This window comes from Puntigrus tetrazona, chromosome 21 (assembly GCF_018831695.1).
Source record: "Puntigrus tetrazona isolate hp1 chromosome 21, ASM1883169v1, whole genome shotgun sequence".
In the NCBI taxonomy this organism is placed as follows: domain Eukaryota; kingdom Metazoa; phylum Chordata; class Actinopteri; order Cypriniformes; family Cyprinidae; genus Puntigrus; species Puntigrus tetrazona.
This window is the reverse complement of record NC_056719.1, coordinates 2,350,316-2,367,275: the sequence shown is the minus strand read 5'-3', so window position 1 is coordinate 2,367,275 and position 16,960 is coordinate 2,350,316. Positions and strand designations below refer to the sequence as shown.

The window sequence follows — 16,960 nt, the reverse complement described above, 5'->3', positions numbered from 1 at the left end:
TACAGTCAAGGAGTGCATACAAACAAACAAACAAACAAATATGATTTTACAGCTTATGTTTTTAAGTGTCAATAAATTTCGGAATCTCTCTCAGAAATTTGACCACGACCAAGCCAAATAAGGACAAATCTAAAATAACGCAAAGCTTTTTTTCTCCCTCTTTTTTGTATTCATTTATTTATTCAGAATTGCATTATTAAAATGTTGTATTAAAAATTAAACGCCTGCTTGGTTATGCGGATGGCGTAATAACGCCGTGGCGTAAAAAGAATCACGAACCGGTGTTTTCGATCATGTTTTCTGAAACGTTTGAAAGAACCGATTCTCAGAAGCGAGACATCGCTATTTCACTCAAGGAAAAGTGAACCAGTGACGTAATCATAAGGGGGCGGGGTCTCGGGTGAGGAGCCATGGCTTCAATGAAAACTGAGGTAAGAGCAGAGCAACGATTCTACGTTGTAACTTTGTTTATCTGTGTAATCGCGCGGTTTTTGTCAGTTTAGCTCAACAACTAATTGACAGACCGTTTGAGGCGCGTTGAGCTGGTGGTTGAGGGTTTTAGTGGCTATCGTGGGCAGGTTTCGTCACGTCTTTCAAAGAGCCCGCCTGACGGTCTGTTTCAGTGTAAAAACTCGGTGCTTTTGTGCGAGCGAGTGTGCGTGAAGCTTTGTGAAGGGAAATAATGGGGCGGCCTCCCCTATTGCAGTGCGGCTGCTGTTGCCTGGAAACCTGAATAGAGTTCGCCTGTGCTCTTTGTACACGGCAAGGTGATTGTTGTTATGCTGGTTCCCGGGCACTATCCGGCTTCAGATGCTGCTGCTGCTTGTGTTGCTATTGTAAATACAGCGGCAGTGCATATCGTTATATTATTGTACTTCATCAACAAACGCTTCCCTTCGTAACTCGACTCAACCAAACCCCCAGCGGGCTTTTCCTTGTGTTTGGGAATATTTTAGCAATATCAGTAGTTTGTAGTGTCTTTCATGCAGGAAGCTGTAGCTAAGCGCTATTGGTGCTAAAGCACTTGTCAACATTACTGTCGTGCTGTTATATTTAAGTTACACTGCTTACGTGTAAATAGATTTTAGATACGCGTTTGTTCTTTGGAGCGGTGTTATTTCCCACATTGAAATTCCCAAGGGAATCAATTTGGAATCTCTGTAATCATTCCGACCGCCCTAAAGACCCTAAGGAAAATGTTCTTCAACATTTAGACATCAAACATTAATAATTAGTTCAAAATGATTAAATAAATTCCAAATAAAATAAATACATTCCTTTTAGGATTTTTGACAGGGGCCTCCTTGTTAAGTCACGCTCATAGGAAGAGGCATTCAGTAATGTTTAGTCTTTTTTGCACGACTCGGATATTTAGTATATGGGATAAAATTGAACGCATTACAGTTGTATTACTGACAGCAATGTCTGCAGAGTGTTATGTGCTCATTATATGGAGAGAATCAAACATTATTACCAAGTTTATCTGTAGGAGAGAAATTGCACTTGTTCACCGACAGGCGGAGCCCTGTGATCGGATGTTTGAAACGGTTTTTAAGTGTCTCGTGTAGGAAAGACGGCATGAGGGAGAAGGTACAAGAAGGTGCAGGACAGTATAAGCCTCTGTTGTGGAAATGTTTTGTAGGAGACATCAAGAAAATGGGCCAACTGAGAAATTCTCTTTGGACTGTTTTTTTGTTGTAGTTATGCTTCAGCGTGGAAGCTCCAGGCAGATATTGCTTTCACTGCAAATACATTAGTGACTATATCCAGTGATTGACTCCAGCTCACTTGTTATCTTGAAAAATTGAACTACATGGGTGTCTTTGGCATGAAGTCATGGAAGGTGGGCATGGTGAAAAATTTTCAGTGGAAAAAAAGCTTGTTTGGATCGGATGAAACCTGATGAGAGAGGGTGGCAATCTTAAGACGACTAACAATTTGATTTTCAATTAAAGGGATAGTTCACCCAACAGTGAAAATATGGTCTGAATTTGTTTTGGCCTTAAAATGGAAGTCAGCGTGGAGAAATATTGTTTGGCCCTCAACATTCCTCAAAATATATCTTCAGCAGAACACAGAAAGTCATAAAGGTTTGGAACAACATGATGATAACTTTTTTTTGGGGGGAAGAGTCGCTCTGAATTCAACGCAGTGTTGTGTAATTGTGTGATTAATTAATTATACAGTCCTAATAGTTAAGTGATAGTAACCTGCAGAATATTTACTTTAAATGTCTAAATAAATGTTATTACATGATTATTGTGATTATCAATTACATAATTTTACATAAAACATTCTTTGGTTTTTGTCAAAATAATAATAAGTTCTCTTTTGCATATTCTTGTGCTTGAACAGACTGATTATGCCAAACACGCATTGTGGCAAGTATTCTTGTTAAGATAGGCAGTTCTGACTTAAAATTGCGGTCCATAATTTTTGGCACTCAAACGGTTATTAAACAGAACTATGTGCTTCTTGTCGAAGAACATTGTAGCTGGAGCTATTTCCCTCTGTTTGTCTATGACAACCATGGCCCAGCAGCAAATTTCCTTGATTAGTATGTTTAGAATGAGAGTATAGTTCCTGGTATATATTAACTGTATTAACTGCCACTCCATTGGAAAACTGAGAAGATGCACATCAATATATATAATGCGATTCTATTGCCCAGCCCTAACAATAGGCTAGAGCAAGAAAATGAATTTGTGTCAATTCAATGAATGTTGGCTTTAGGCCTTCACTCCTGCCTGTCTTTGTTAAATAATGTATACCTAACAAGAAATAGCACAGGGAAAATAATGATCAAATAACATTTGTAGTTTTAACAAAGATATATATTTTTTTTGCTTTATAGTAGGGATGCACCGAAATTCTGGTGCGAAGCCGAATAAAATGAAACACTGCGCCAAAGGCCAAATACCGAATATTTTCCCTATATATTTAGCCATTTTTTTCACCATTGAATAAATTAAATAGACAAAAATATTACAAAGCAATTTAAAAATATTCACTTAAGACAAAATTTAAAAATAAAATGTATAACTACAGCAACAAAGCACAATTCGGCTTAGAATAAATTAGTTAGGAAAACTATCTGGGGCCATTTTTGAGACCCCCTTCTTGAACCAGGCATGTATTTTTTGAAATGTACAAATAAATGCAGTCTTGTGGAGATATCATTTTTTTGAAAAGATTAGAAAATAGATCCTAATTTGAACACTCTGTGTGTGCAGCTGACGAGTAACACTGTTTTAGCGCTAACAAGCAGACACAACTCGTACCTATATTAGAAAATATAACGGTCTACAGTTTATTTACTAAGAGGCCATTTTGTGAATTCCAGCATCAACCAGCTACAGCCACACTTCCTCTTCTAATAGGAGACGTAGGATGGAGTGCTAAACGGTCTCTCGCTGTCTGTGCTTGAGATGTTTGTAGCGTCTTTAAATGATGGCACACTTTTAAATGGTGACATGTTTGCTGCTTTAGAGCATTTTTATTTTGGTCGCATTGCGTCATTGTTCGGTATAATTTATTCAGTATTTTCGGCGATTTGGCTATTATTGCTTTTTTTCAGCCAAACAAATTTGGTGCGTCCCTACAGTTATTTTGCAGTTGATTTCTGTACCTGAATCCTATTTTTAGACCAACCTGAAAAATTAAAGCTCTGTTTATCTCTATTGCGTCTTTTTGTATTGTATTTATTTGCTTAAAAGAACCCTCCATTTAGTTTTAATAGGCTCATTCTCCCACTCCCCCATAGTTAAAAAGTTGAGTTTTAACCGTTACAAAGTTTTACCTTTTACATTTTCAGTCAGCCTTAGTACACAATGTAACTACAGGAGAGAGAAGTTTTAAATAGGAAAGAATATTGAAAATCTTTGGTCAGTTTTTTTTACGAGATGCTCCTAAGATTCAATGATCTATGCTAAGCTATGCTAAAAGTGCTATTGCCAGACCCAAAGATCAGCTGAATGTATTCAAAAACAGTAAAACTCAACTTTTTAACTCTGGGGGAGTTGGAGAATGAGGCTATTTTAAAAAACGTTGAGTGTTGCTTTAATTGCCTGTAATTTTTTTTTTTGCTTTGTTGAATCTAAATAATTGCACTAAAAATCAGCTGCAAAACTGTTTAGTGGGACTGCATGGCTTTATGCAACCAGGTATTGCATCAAAATGCAAAACCTGACTCTAGTTTAATCCGGCCATCCTTCCAAATTAGCAATCAAAAATGAAGGGCAGTTTTCAGAGAAAGTTACAAAGAGGATGCATGTCTGGTTTAAATGGGGCAGTTTGTCCATAATTGCATTTTCTTCAGTCACTTCTTGAAAAGGCTAATATTCAGTCATGTCTAGATGGATAAAAGTCATGGATTGAGGTTAAACTATTGTGCCTGTATGGAATGTGCTATGTTAGTATGTTTGGTGCAAACTAGTAGGTTTGACTACCAGTACTGTTCTCTTGTTTGTGGTCAGTTACCACCCACGTGGCAACCACAATCTGTGAGTTTTGTATTGTTTAGAGATGGATAAATCTAAAACAACAAAAATAACTTATTTAATTCATTGTGAGTCTGTTTGGAATAAGTAGGAGTTCACTGGTCATAGCCACAACCACAAGATCCCTCCCAACCAACTGCCAGTGGTGATCTCAAACATGCTGTCTAAGTATCAGCAGGATCATTAACTTAACAGGAAGTCACTGGGGCTGTTAACTCTCAGGTTGAGAGACGTGGGCTTGTACATCAACATCTTTTGCCCGTTTATACAACTGAAAATCATGAAACAAATTTATTAAATTGTATTCCCTCATTGTATTTTCTGCATTTAAAAAAAGACAAAATGGAGACTTTTTGTTGTTAAGGTAAATGTAATTAATCCCAGTCTTACTAAATGTGTGGTTACAATACATGCATTGCAAATAGAAAAATGATTCTGTACCATTTCTGAGATTTCCCGAGTGCATCGCATTTCTTCGGGGATTGATTCTGAGCTTAATTTTGAACATCAGATAGCATTGCATGCTTTAGAAACAGTCACATTCTGCTTGTTTCCAAATACTTTCGCACACACTTGAGCCTAAAGTAATCATTCTTACAAGTCGAAAAGGTTGAAGCATATTACAATAGATTTTACAATGGGCTGTGTTTAATGTAAACACAGCCCACTGTAAACTCCCTTTGTTTTTTTTTTTCATAAAAGCATTTTGAGCTGAGGTGACGCACTTATCTGGAAACACTTCAGGTGTTGCGAATTCGTATTGGTTGAATTGCATAGGATTTGTGGGGGACAAAGAAATAAAGATGCCATGACACCAAACTCCTTCACAAGTGCTTATATGTCAACCAAAACGCTCGATTTTCAAAAGTACAAAGTTTGCAGCATAGTGTCTTTAAAATACATGTTTACGGAATGTTATACACACTGATCTGTTATTGTGACAACTTTTCCACACCCTGAAACATCAGTATTAAGGTCTGGCTATGCGAGGCTAGAAATTACATGACTCTACAAGCGCCTTTTGCTGTTGAAATCTAGGCTCAGAATTGATTCCAGAGGAATTGCGATGCATTCTGAAAATCTTTAAAAATATATATAAATTGGATAATTGAGCTTGGTATGTTGTTCAGAATTTCATATTCAAATTTTTCACATGTATTTTTCTTCCAAATGTAATGTTTCTGCATTCCATTTTTATTGATTTGGTTCATTTTTAATACTCAAAGGATGTCTTTTCAATAGAGTTAAAAAAGCTTTAAAGGGGACCTGTTATGCCCATTTTTACAATGTGTAGGTAATATAAGTTCTTTGTCCCTAGAATTTGTCCGTTCAATTTCAACTCAGAATATCCCACAGATCATTTATTATATCAATTTGAAAATGACAGTGGACACAGAAACACACCGTTTTGGTGTCTCTTTAAATGCAAATGAGCTGCTGCTCCTCCCCCCATTTTCCAGCATAGGTCTGTGCCTTTATAGCTCATGCCTCAAAAACTCAGCTAAAAAAACATCTGCTTGGTTTTGATTATCATGTCTATCTCACCGGTTTTCTTAGCACACACGTTGTGAAGCATGGGTCATAGTGCCATAGGTGTTAATATTATAAGATGATTCACTTTCTACGTCATATAGGGAGCAAAATCTATTTTTTTCACAAGCTTGCAGATAAAGGCCTCTTACCTGTTTTCTTCACTTTCTTTCCGTTTTAAATAGCTTGTAAAAGTTATTTAGCAGTAATAAAAGTACAGTAAAAATAATTTTTACAATTTATATTTTACTTTCACTTCTAAATAAGCAGCAATACGGCATCAAGCAATTTGTTTTTAGTTGTTTTTTTAATTTAAGTTTCCCTCTTTATTTGCTTTTCTTTGCTTTTAAATTGCTCACAAGGGCTGTGCCCGTTTTACTTTTTGCTTTCAAATTAGCGGTAATTCTACGTCAACTGCTTGGTTTGAATTCAAATACAATGTAGCACATGGAACTTTTATTAAGAAAATGAATAGAAATGCACCAAATAAATGAGAAACAAGCAAAACGAATAAGACAGCTTGGAGATACAACCTACTTGATGTCCCAAAAACATTGAAATAAATGAAAATCAGTAAATACTGTAAAACCAAAAATATAAGAAACAAATGTTTAAAAAAAACTGTTCTCTTCTAAGTTTTTTGCTATCGTCTTGTCTGTCTTCACTCTTTTTCAACTAAAACGTTGTATTATGCATGTCAGGTCAATAGATGGCGATGTCACTTTGTAAAGAAATTTGCACATGCCAATAGACTTTCATTGATCACATAATATGTATGTATTAATATGCATGACTTTTCACAAATACTTATTGTCGCAACTTATGATAATGGTATCAAGTTCAAGAAAAATATAAAATGTTAAGTTACATTTTTAGTTGAAAACAGTGTTAAGCCCCCCCCCATATTCACAGAATCGTATCACTCAGTCTACAGTCTACTTTAGAATTTTTCAAATTCCATAGTGTTCCATGTTACACAGTAAATTCCATTTTAATAACTGTATTTCATGATTCCGTCGACGTTTCCATCATTGCAGAAATCATAGTGCCCTACTAGTTTTATTTTTGTTGGTCAAGTTGGGCTACTTTAACACTGTTTCTGCGGGTTGAAAGATGCATGTTTTACCCCCTGGGATGCTATTTTTACCAGCGATCTTTCACCTTGAAATGCAATTGGACAAATTTTGAGTAGCGATTGGCTAGGTTTTGTTTGCGAAAAGTGGCAAACCTAGTCATGATGTAGCTTATGCATATTGTGTGCAAGAAACAAACATTGCACAGTCAAAATGTGGTGTCAGAGGACCTCTTTTTTTGGTTACTGATTTTAGGCTTAAGAAATTATAATTATTCATTTATTTTGTTAATTTATGGTTTGCTTATTGTTAAGACTTCATGTTTTATTTTGTAACTCTACTCAAGCCACTCGCTTTGGGAAATCAAAAGGAACTACATTAGACAACGGTCCCTGCTAGAGAACATATTGAGTGATTATTTTAAGTGGTTTTCATATACAGTTGATCATAATCATTTCCAGATAGTGTGTGTTGTAATGATCTCTAATTAAAAATTCATGTTGACATTAAAATTTCAAAGCAGATGGATAAAAATATTAGATATGTGAAACCAATTTTAAGAAACAAATGATTCAGACAGTTACCTTTTGCATTTTTAAAAAATAGTTTCATTTCGGCTCAAGGATGCGTTTTGCCTAAATCCAATCAACATGGCTTGAAATTGTCATTTTTTTATGTTGCAGGAAACAAAGTTGTTTAATGATTCATGTTTGTAATGTGTAAATGCACACGTTTGACACTTTAAAACCCAATGAAACATTGATAAATATGCACATTCCAAAATGTGCTGTTAATGTATTGCTTCTTATTCTAGTCAGAAACCTTCGAAAAATCACAAGGGTATGAGATTGAGCAACAATAACAGCATTAAACACACCAAAGAGCCCATTGATTGTAGCTAGAGCCCGTTCCATGAAATGGCTGCAGTGTTGTTTTTTTCTGCTCTTCCTTCTTCGTGAAGAACAGTAGAGCTCCATCTGAGCATGCTCAGTGTGGGCCATGTCAGAGCTTTTTACAGAGAGCTGGTCATGTGACCTGTGCTCAGGGACGGTGCATGTGTGGGAAGATAGCTAGTCGTTTGGAGAGTGTAAATTTGTTTCCTCCTCCCCCATGAATGAAGACCACTGCTTAAGGCAGGTACTGCCTTGTTGCTGGAGGATTTGACCTTTGATGAAGCAGGATTATTTCCATCTCCATTTTTGCTTTTGTGGTCAAAGGAACAAGTATTTCCAGATAGCTGCTCGCAACTGGTTTGCTGTAGGTTTTTTTGAAAGAAATGGAGTCGGTACTCAAAAAAATCCACAGTTTTGCTGCTTGGAAATGAGTTTTTCTTTTTTTGGATTTCATTTGATCTGTCTTCTTTCTGATAAACTGGTTAAAGCACAGGTTCAAGGATCTGAAGAGCGGGCCTGCTTGAAGTTGGACAGGAACTTTTGGCAATCTCAGTTTCGCAAGACTTGGTCCTGTGCTCATCCCAATTCTGACCTCCGAATGTTTTCCTTTGGAAGGATTTTTTTGGGGTGTAGCTGTACCCCGAAACCTTAATTGGCCTACCACGCCTCTTCATCTTCATGAAAGAATAACCACAAATTTTCTATTTACACCTATTTAAAAGATAAATTTAATTCACTAATTCAAGAAATGCCTGCAGTATCTCAAATGCAACACAAGCTCCTGTCAAATTTTAAACAAGAACGTTATTGGCATTGCTAGATGGTTTGCTACGTTTTTGCAGTTGCCTTTAATGGCAGAAAAGAAGAACTTGCAAATGGGATAAACATGAGCAGCCAAGCAAATCGAGCCGATTATGCAGGCAATCCTTGATGCTTTTCCTGATACCCGAGTGCTGACCTATAATCAGCAGTGCAAAACATAGACCGCTGCTGCTCTTGCTGGCAATGAGCTTGGTTTTGCTGGCTGGTGCTGTTGTAGATTCCTTTGAGGTGAATACTAGGATCCCTCTGCATTTGTAAAAAGCTCGTTTGCATGCCTGGAGCCATCTGGATTTATATTCTCAAAGCATAATTCAGCATCTGTGTGTTTGTTTTATATTGCCATTTCTTTTGTAATGGGGTGATAGTAAGCTGTAGATTCAGGAGAAAGAAACGATAGGCCATCCAAATGAGTCATGAATAGCCTCACTCTCGCTCTCTTTTCTTTTTGTTTGTAACTCTCCCTCCTTCCCTCTCACTGTTTTCTTGCACTGTGCTTTAGAAAACCAGGAAAGCATAGAAGATCTTAGCCGTTTCCCAGCTGGAAGATATGAAAATACATTGTCGCTCTTTAAAAAAAAAAAAAAAAATTCTTGAGGGCCTTCAGTATGATCACAGCTTCTGGGAAATCGGTTTCTCTGACTTTCTGTGTCAGTGGTATGAGGTGACTACAAAATGGCTGAATGAAACTCCTAGTATGCAGGGTTCAGCCGAAGTTCTGTTTTGTGGTGTTGTCAGTAGTGCAGTGTTTTGGCAGAACGAAAATCTAGAAACGTTTCTGCCCCTGCCAGGTTTGCAAGACTGGGTTAACGTGTGTTGAGAAATGATTATTGCAAAATCAAAAGGAATTTCATACTTAAGATCTTTTTCATTATTGCAAAATTTAGCTTGTAGAGCATTCACCCTGTATTGCATCTGTCTTACATACATTAGGACTATGGAACAATTCAGAGCAAACGAATAGCTATGTATACCCTAAGATTTTGTTATCACTATCACTGGTTAGTATGAGAGCACTAGATCTACACGTTACAGAGCTATTCTATATGAACTGTGTAGGCCACCCGCTTTGTATTGCTCTGAAAAAATTTTAGATATAGACTTGATTTTATGCCTTGAAGATAAGGCTGTGAAGATCTGTTGTTTTTTAGAAATACATTAATATAATTGGAAATAATGAAATGAAGAACCACTGTTTAAGTAGATTTGTCTTGAGCTAGTCTGTTTCCTTGTGATTACTAAATTATTGAAATATACCCTGATTGTACTGTTGAAACTGCATCTGTGAAATATGCTTTTTTGATGGATTCAGTTTACCTTCATGGCCTCCAGTACACAACCCTGTGCACAATAATGTGATTTCAGTTTTGATTGCAGAGAAATTGTAGCTGATTCATAAACACTGCATCCGATCTTCTTTATTTTTCATTATAGCTTATGTTAGCATTTTCCTACTGGACCACCAACCCATATAAAGCATACTGATTTCTGCATCTTATAAATATACAAATGCACCAAGCAGCTTGTTTTCAAAAAGCTTTGATTTGAATATCAACACTAAGTAATGTTTTTGCCACTGGTTTCTCCTGGCCTTGTGTCTCTTGTGACATACGTGCCCTACTAAGGGACTCCAAAGAGATAAAGACCTCTTGAGAGATGACAGCAGATTAAGGATAACACCGTCTTGCTTCTGGTTCCTGTGGTACAGCAGAGCTTCATGTTTCTGTAGCTTCACCATACCTTTCCTGCTTTCCAGCAATGAAATGGCTGCCTGAATTCGTTGTTGCCCTGCTCTCAGGAGAAAAAAAATTGAAATTTGAACTGACTGAGCATGCTCAGTGTGAGCTTTAGCTAGCACGACCGACAGAGGGAGCCTCTAGGTCACATGATCAACAAGCCGGTTGAATGCTTGAATGCGGGAGGAGAAAAGAAAAGAGGAGCAGTCAGCTCGAAGCTCTTTCTCCCTCAACGGAGGCCATCGTGAAAGCAGGTATGAAACCAATGGAGGAACACCTTCAGTGATTAAGTGCTTGGGTTCTTCATTATGCTAGTTCTTAATGTTCATCATTTGAGACTCGTCATCTTGATTCCTTGTGTTTTGTTATCACTTACTCATCTCACCATTCACATTCAATCCATTGATGTTCAGAGGAGAAGAAGGCTCTGAGAAATGACTGAAATATGGCACCCAGGCTACCTCTTAAGCTTTCAGCCAGTACTGTAGTCAACGGCCCTCTCAGCTGAAACAAGAGCACGCAGTGTCAAAATCCGTTTGAGCTTGAAGCCTTCAACAGTGGCTTTTCCTTCCTTCACAGAGGTCTGAGTCAACGTTTGAAGTCTTGAAAAAAAATCCTGGGGATTAATAGCATCTGTGGTCAGATGGTTACTGCTTCTGTTGGCACAAATCTTTAGAAAAATATAAAGCAAAGGAAGAGGAGTGGTTTCTGAATACTGGGCAGCAAGCAAGTGGTGGTTCAGTGTTATCTGTTTTGATGTCCTGGACCTTTCTTTAGTTTGTTTTTGCTCATTCTGCTTCGTTTTGACGTCTTCATTGATCTGATTCTGGAGAATTTTAGATGGCTTGAAAGAGTGAAGACCTAGCAAGCATCCTACAACCTATTTGTTTTTCTTTAACAAAGCCACCATGAAATTTAAGAATTTTTTTTATTGCAAATGATTTATCTGTTCTCTTGACTGTTTTTTTTAATTCTTGTGCCATCGTAATCTGTTCTCCAACGAGGTATCTCCAACAGTTCAATGAAGGGAACAAGATCGAATCCTTTTTTTTTTCCTAAGAATTTTTTCACTTGGATTTAGATCACTGATAGACGATCACAGCTTCTGCTGTATGCCGACTTTTAAATAGCATTGGAAACCACTTTTGTTGGCTACATTGTCAGATTTAATACACCGTTTTAATGAAGCTAGTGTCATACAAATTTTTTTTTATTATGTGACTACTTAGCATTTTAATCTGAATTTGTTTACATTTTTGGCATTCAAAACAAAAATGGATGTTGAAAATGGCAATTTCATTGAGATACAATGTTTCTTATTTTGTCTTCTGTTGTGTTTCTTTGCCAAATATTGTAAGTAATTTAACAATTTTCACAGTATGCATAGTACCATGTACTTCAGAAATGTAAGAGTGATGTGGTTGGTAGTAAGCTATTTCCAAATATAGACACATTGTTGAGAAAGAAATAATTTGCAGGTCCAGGCCTGTTGAGAGGCTGCCAATGTGAGGAGACTAGACTACAGTAAATCTGAAAACATATTTTTTGTATGTTTCCTGAGAGAACTATTTGAAACTGTCCAATGGCAGAGAGGCTTTAACGAGAGAAACAGGCTCCGTGACAAGATTGATGACACAGTTTAGTTAGTTTTTGCTGCAAGACTTAAAAAATGAGGCCTGTTTTTTCCGATCTTCTTATTTCCTGGCATTTTTATACCTCCAAATGAACTGACCAAACACAGTTTAACAGAGTTGTCGAGATTCATGCTATATGCATTTTGGCTTCATTGTTTGGTGTAAATAGTTTGTATTGTCACATGGTTTTACGTCTTGTTTAGCGTATTTATTGCTTTTGAATGGACTGGTCACATTGCCCTCTGCCTTGGCTTGAATTTTGATGTCCTCATTGATTGGTATTCATGCATGAGTCACAGCCGAGGCTGACACACCGTACCGTCTGACGTTTGGTTGTAAGCGTAGTTGGATATTAAGCCGAAATGAATCATTTTTTAGCACTCTCATATTACACTCTCTTCTTGCGCTCACGGCATGCAGTGTGTGTTGAAACTATTAGAAAGGTGAGGTCAACAAAATCCTTATGGGGTTTTGTTGTTTGCACTTTGATCTCTGCCGCCAAAAGGCATGATACAAAGACCAGTCACCGTTTACTTCAGAATCCACAGCTCAGATTAATGAAGTCAAGACTTAAAAATCCCACCGGGTAGCTGATTAATTCTTAGCAGATACCTAAGAAGCTGATCGTATGCATGTGGAATGGAAAAACCTGTTTATTGGTGGTTGAAAAGTAATGCTGCGTTTGCACTCTCCATAGACACCAAAATAGGTCATTTTGGGACCTATTCAGGAAAAACTACATCCCACCCAGCTTTAATAAAATGGTAAGCTGATTTAGTCTTCTGTATTGTAGCAGATATTTATTTAAGAGGAAAATTACATCATGGAGTGATGTCGAGATAATGGCAAAGAATTTTTCTTTTTTTAAAAAAAAAAACATTAGTATAGTCTTATATGTGCATGCATAATATTAAGCAGCTTAAAATAGAGTTATTTGGCATCCAGTTTACATTCAGTTATCATATAATATCTTGATTTAGTTATTTTTTTTTTTTATTATATAAACTTTAGATGTGTTGGTCTGCTATCCCCAGTTAAGCCAAATCCCAGTCCAGTACGCCATATTCCGTGGAAAACATTCCCTGTCTGGCTCGTCGTATCAGTAAACACTGTGGTTACAACATGGTGGAAAGGAGCAGAAGGCCCTTCCCTCCTCTTTCCTCTACTGAGCATATTCCCTCTTTGGCCTGTAGGGGGAGATCCAGGGAAACAACTGGATAATCGCAGTCAAATGCTTTTTCTCTCAATGAGAGGAATGTGGGAGCTGATATCTGGGATCCATTTCAGCTGATTTGTTTGAAAAATGTTTTGGCGATGAAAAGATCACTGGAAGCAATGCTCAGAGTGACGGTTTACAGTATATTGATGGCATAAAAGAGCTTGACATGATTTTGCAAGGTTCTGTGAATGGAAAATGATGGGAAATGCAGCTTTATTGACTGTTGATCATTTTTGATCATGCATGTGCCTAGCTGTACTTCCTATGAAACTGTGAATGGTTGCACTGAAAACAGCTATGCATGCTAGAAATGCCAATAGATTGGGATATTCTAGCTGTGGTTGTTGGGTCAGAGCATCTGTGAACTTGTGCAACATGGTGATGGTACCAGATTCTTGAAATCAACTGCAGATTTGCATTTGTTCATATTCTTGCCTTTTGAACAGTTTTACCGTTCCCTTTAACATTTAAAGCTAGTGTACACTGTTATTGTTTGTGGCTGAATGCATTTCTCCCAGTTGTCCAATAAAACAACATGCTATGTCATGAAATGACAGGGGGAGATTGAGTGAGAGGTCATTTTAATCACTCTACTCTGTCAGCAGTTTTACTTAAGAGAACTTTTCCCATACAAACTATCTTAACAGCTTAGAAATAGCAGGCTTATTAAATATGGAAGCTAAGAAGAAAATAAGAAAAAATGGGATACTCTAGTCAACCTAGCTAATTGGCTAGTCTGTTGTTATTAGTTTACCTTTGAGGCCCACTAAACTGTGTCAGTCCAGATAATACAGACTCTTATGTACTGTTGGATATTTAAAACCATTTATCTTTGTAAGCTAACATGGGAGTTATTTTGTGCAACTATTTCTTTTAAGGAGACCCTTTTTATGTGCCAAGAATGTCTCATCAGCTGTTTTCTCTTTTGCTTTAAGCATGTGTTTTTTTTTTTTTTTTTTTTTTTTTTTTTAAGATAAGGAAACTAATGGTCTAAACTATTTTTTGAAGCCATATAAACCAGTGATCCAAAACAGGGGTACTTAATCAGGTTCTATGGGACACCTGAAAGATTTCACTGTATTAAACCTATTAAACAAACATCGTGACTTTAAACAGAAATGTTAGGAATGTCAGTTCATTTTTTTCACAAAAGCCAGTGTGTTTTATTTGTATAAATTGACCTTTGGTGCTAATTGCATGCCAGTATACAAAGAGTGCACATGCAGATCGATGGGGCAGTTGAGGCACAGAGAACAAAATGGTTGGGAAACACAGCTCTAGATCAAGGATTTGCTTAGACGATGCTGCACTCAAAAGAAAGATGTTTTGTACTAATCCAAGGTATGAGTAGATGCAGCTGAATGCTGGTAAAACAGAATGATCCCACCATGGCAGACCTCAGAGGTTACCCACAATCTGTTGGTCTGATTTGATAAGGTGTGATGGGGGTCTTTGCAGTGTCAGTGGGGCAGAACTTGCCTGGTTTGGGCAGGGAATGGGGGGACTCTTATTATGAAGTGGCTCCCCTTGTGGTGAGAGAGAGGAACAGAAAGCCACACGACCTCCTTTGTTGCAAGAGCAGCTCCAACGAGCGGCAGACATTTTCTGGCTGTGCAACGGAAGGCAGCCAGTGTGTCTGCCAATCAGATGAGGTCTGGGGATCGGGGCTGGGGTGGGGGAGGGGACAAACGGTGGGAGAAAGCTTGGATTTGCTTGTAATTACTGCACCCTGTGACCTACCTCTTCCTTTCTGAGTCTGGCCGCAGAGATTCACTCCAGTAGTTGGAGGCTGGTATGTGAGTGAGGCTGGATGCACCACTTCAGTTGGATGGCTCGAGGACGTCTGTCTTTGCTTCCAGACAAAAAAAATCAACAAGTCTATCTCATCACCTCATGCCTTGCTGTTTCTTCCCTATCAAGAGTTTATTTTAAACATGTTTCTTCAATGACAAGCAAGTTGTGTGAAGCCGGGATCCTTGATGCAGGTGATCACCTGACATTATTGCAGGTTTCTCCAGGCTGATTGGGATGTAGTAACAATTTGAGTGGTAGCTCAAAGGATTACACATGATCTCAGGTGACTTCCCAGGCCTACGTGAGCTTGATCTGCTCTGTACGACTGTATGGGAGTCCTGTAGGACATTGTCTTAAGGAACGAGACCTTTGGACATCGGACAATCTTTCTAGAGTTGCGTTTTCTTGTGATTTCGTTAATTCTCGAGGATGTGGCATATCTGTTAGTACCAGCATGATGATGTTGACACATTTTTTTCAGTTTCTTTCTTGCTTAAACAGGGAATTGTTGCCAGTGGTTTGTTTCACTTACTGTAGCAGGAGAGGTGTTCCACATAGGCTTTGGATCGTGCTGTCTACTTCCAGGGGACCAGTAGCCAAAAACGAAATTGACCAATTCAAACAGAACTTTAAAAAAAAAGAGGAAAAATAGTGTGCAATTAGGGATCAAGTGCATGTTCGGCCTCATTGTCTACTGTGTTTGCTCTTCCTGTTCATTTTCTCGTGTTGTTGTTGGAAATGTCATGATATTATTGGGTCTGGTCATTTTGATTGTTGGATGGAGTTTTTAGGTGTAATGAACCCATAGAAAGACTTTTGCTGAAACCATTCGAGGATTAAAGCATTGGGAGATATTGAATCCTTTGAAAATATTACCTTGACTCAGGAGTGATTGACAGCTTAAATCCTAGCCAATCAAAGCTCTTGTTATTCAGATGTTGTTCAGACCGAACCTTTGGGATAAGCCTCTCACATTCCCAAGGGGTGCCTCCGTGTTTTTTTTTTTTTTTTTTTTTTTTTGTGTTTGTGTTTTGTTGCTAGTGGCCATAATGATTATCTGCTATTTTTAGAAACAGTGGGTCATTTAATTTCGATCCAAACTCTAATTTGATTCGCTTTCATTCTCATTACCGCTTTAATTGTTTTAGACGGGTTATTCCTGCCTGGCTTGGGCATTGCAAAGTTTCAGCAGTTGGGTTTATGGCTTTTATAGCTCTCCTCTCTTACTATTGAGACATATTATTGGTTACTACTTTGATACACATTTCACACAGTATTACATATGTTTTTGAAACACTTCTACTCTGTGCTTGTTTTCAGCCCTCCAGTTTGGCCAATGGGAATTCAGGCAAGAGGGAAACCATGAAGTCCGAGGGGACAAAGGAGTCTCGCAGTGATCAAGAAGAGGGTAAATGCTAAATGTATTTTTATTATGTTGAGGGCGACATTTTCAATCTTGATAGGCACATCTTAACACACATTGACTTCTTTAGTTTAATTATTTTTTTGTTTATTGCAAAATTCAATTTTATTAATTTTTACGTTCTATTTATTTATTTTTTATATTTTAAATATTATATCTACATGTGCCATATAAACAAGGATGATTATTTTCCAGAAGTATGAATTTATTAGTTTAAAAAAAATTAAAACGCATTACTTAAAAAAATTGTCTCAGGCCTCTGGCACTGGTTAATTCAATTGTAAGTAGCTTACTTTTACTCTATGTGCAATTTTCTTTATTTTTAATGATAGGTTGTGCT

At 37.5% G+C, this 16,960-nt stretch overlaps 1 protein-coding gene across 8 annotated transcripts in view; it reads left to right on the top strand.

The window, feature by feature from the left end:
• Nucleotides 1–307: 307 nt before the first annotated feature.
• ehmt1b (euchromatic histone-lysine N-methyltransferase 1b) overlaps nt 308–16,960 on the top strand; it is a 30,204-nt gene continuing 13,551 nt past the window's right edge. For 4 of the 8 annotated variants that reach the window (XM_043222154.1, XM_043222153.1, XM_043222158.1 and 1 more), the window contains exons 1-2: nt 8,217–9,045; nt 16,518–16,605. In XM_043222154.1, coding sequence (XP_043078089.1) covers nt 9,001–9,045; nt 16,518–16,605 — 133 coding nt within the window. In that variant the 5' untranslated portion in view covers nt 8,217–9,000. Of the gene's footprint in view, nt 432–8,216; nt 9,046–10,719; nt 10,805–12,798; nt 12,949–15,104; nt 15,389–16,517; nt 16,606–16,960 lie in introns of those variants that run through there. The other 4 variants (XM_043222152.1, XM_043222157.1, XM_043222156.1 and 1 more) reach the window with 4 other exon arrangements.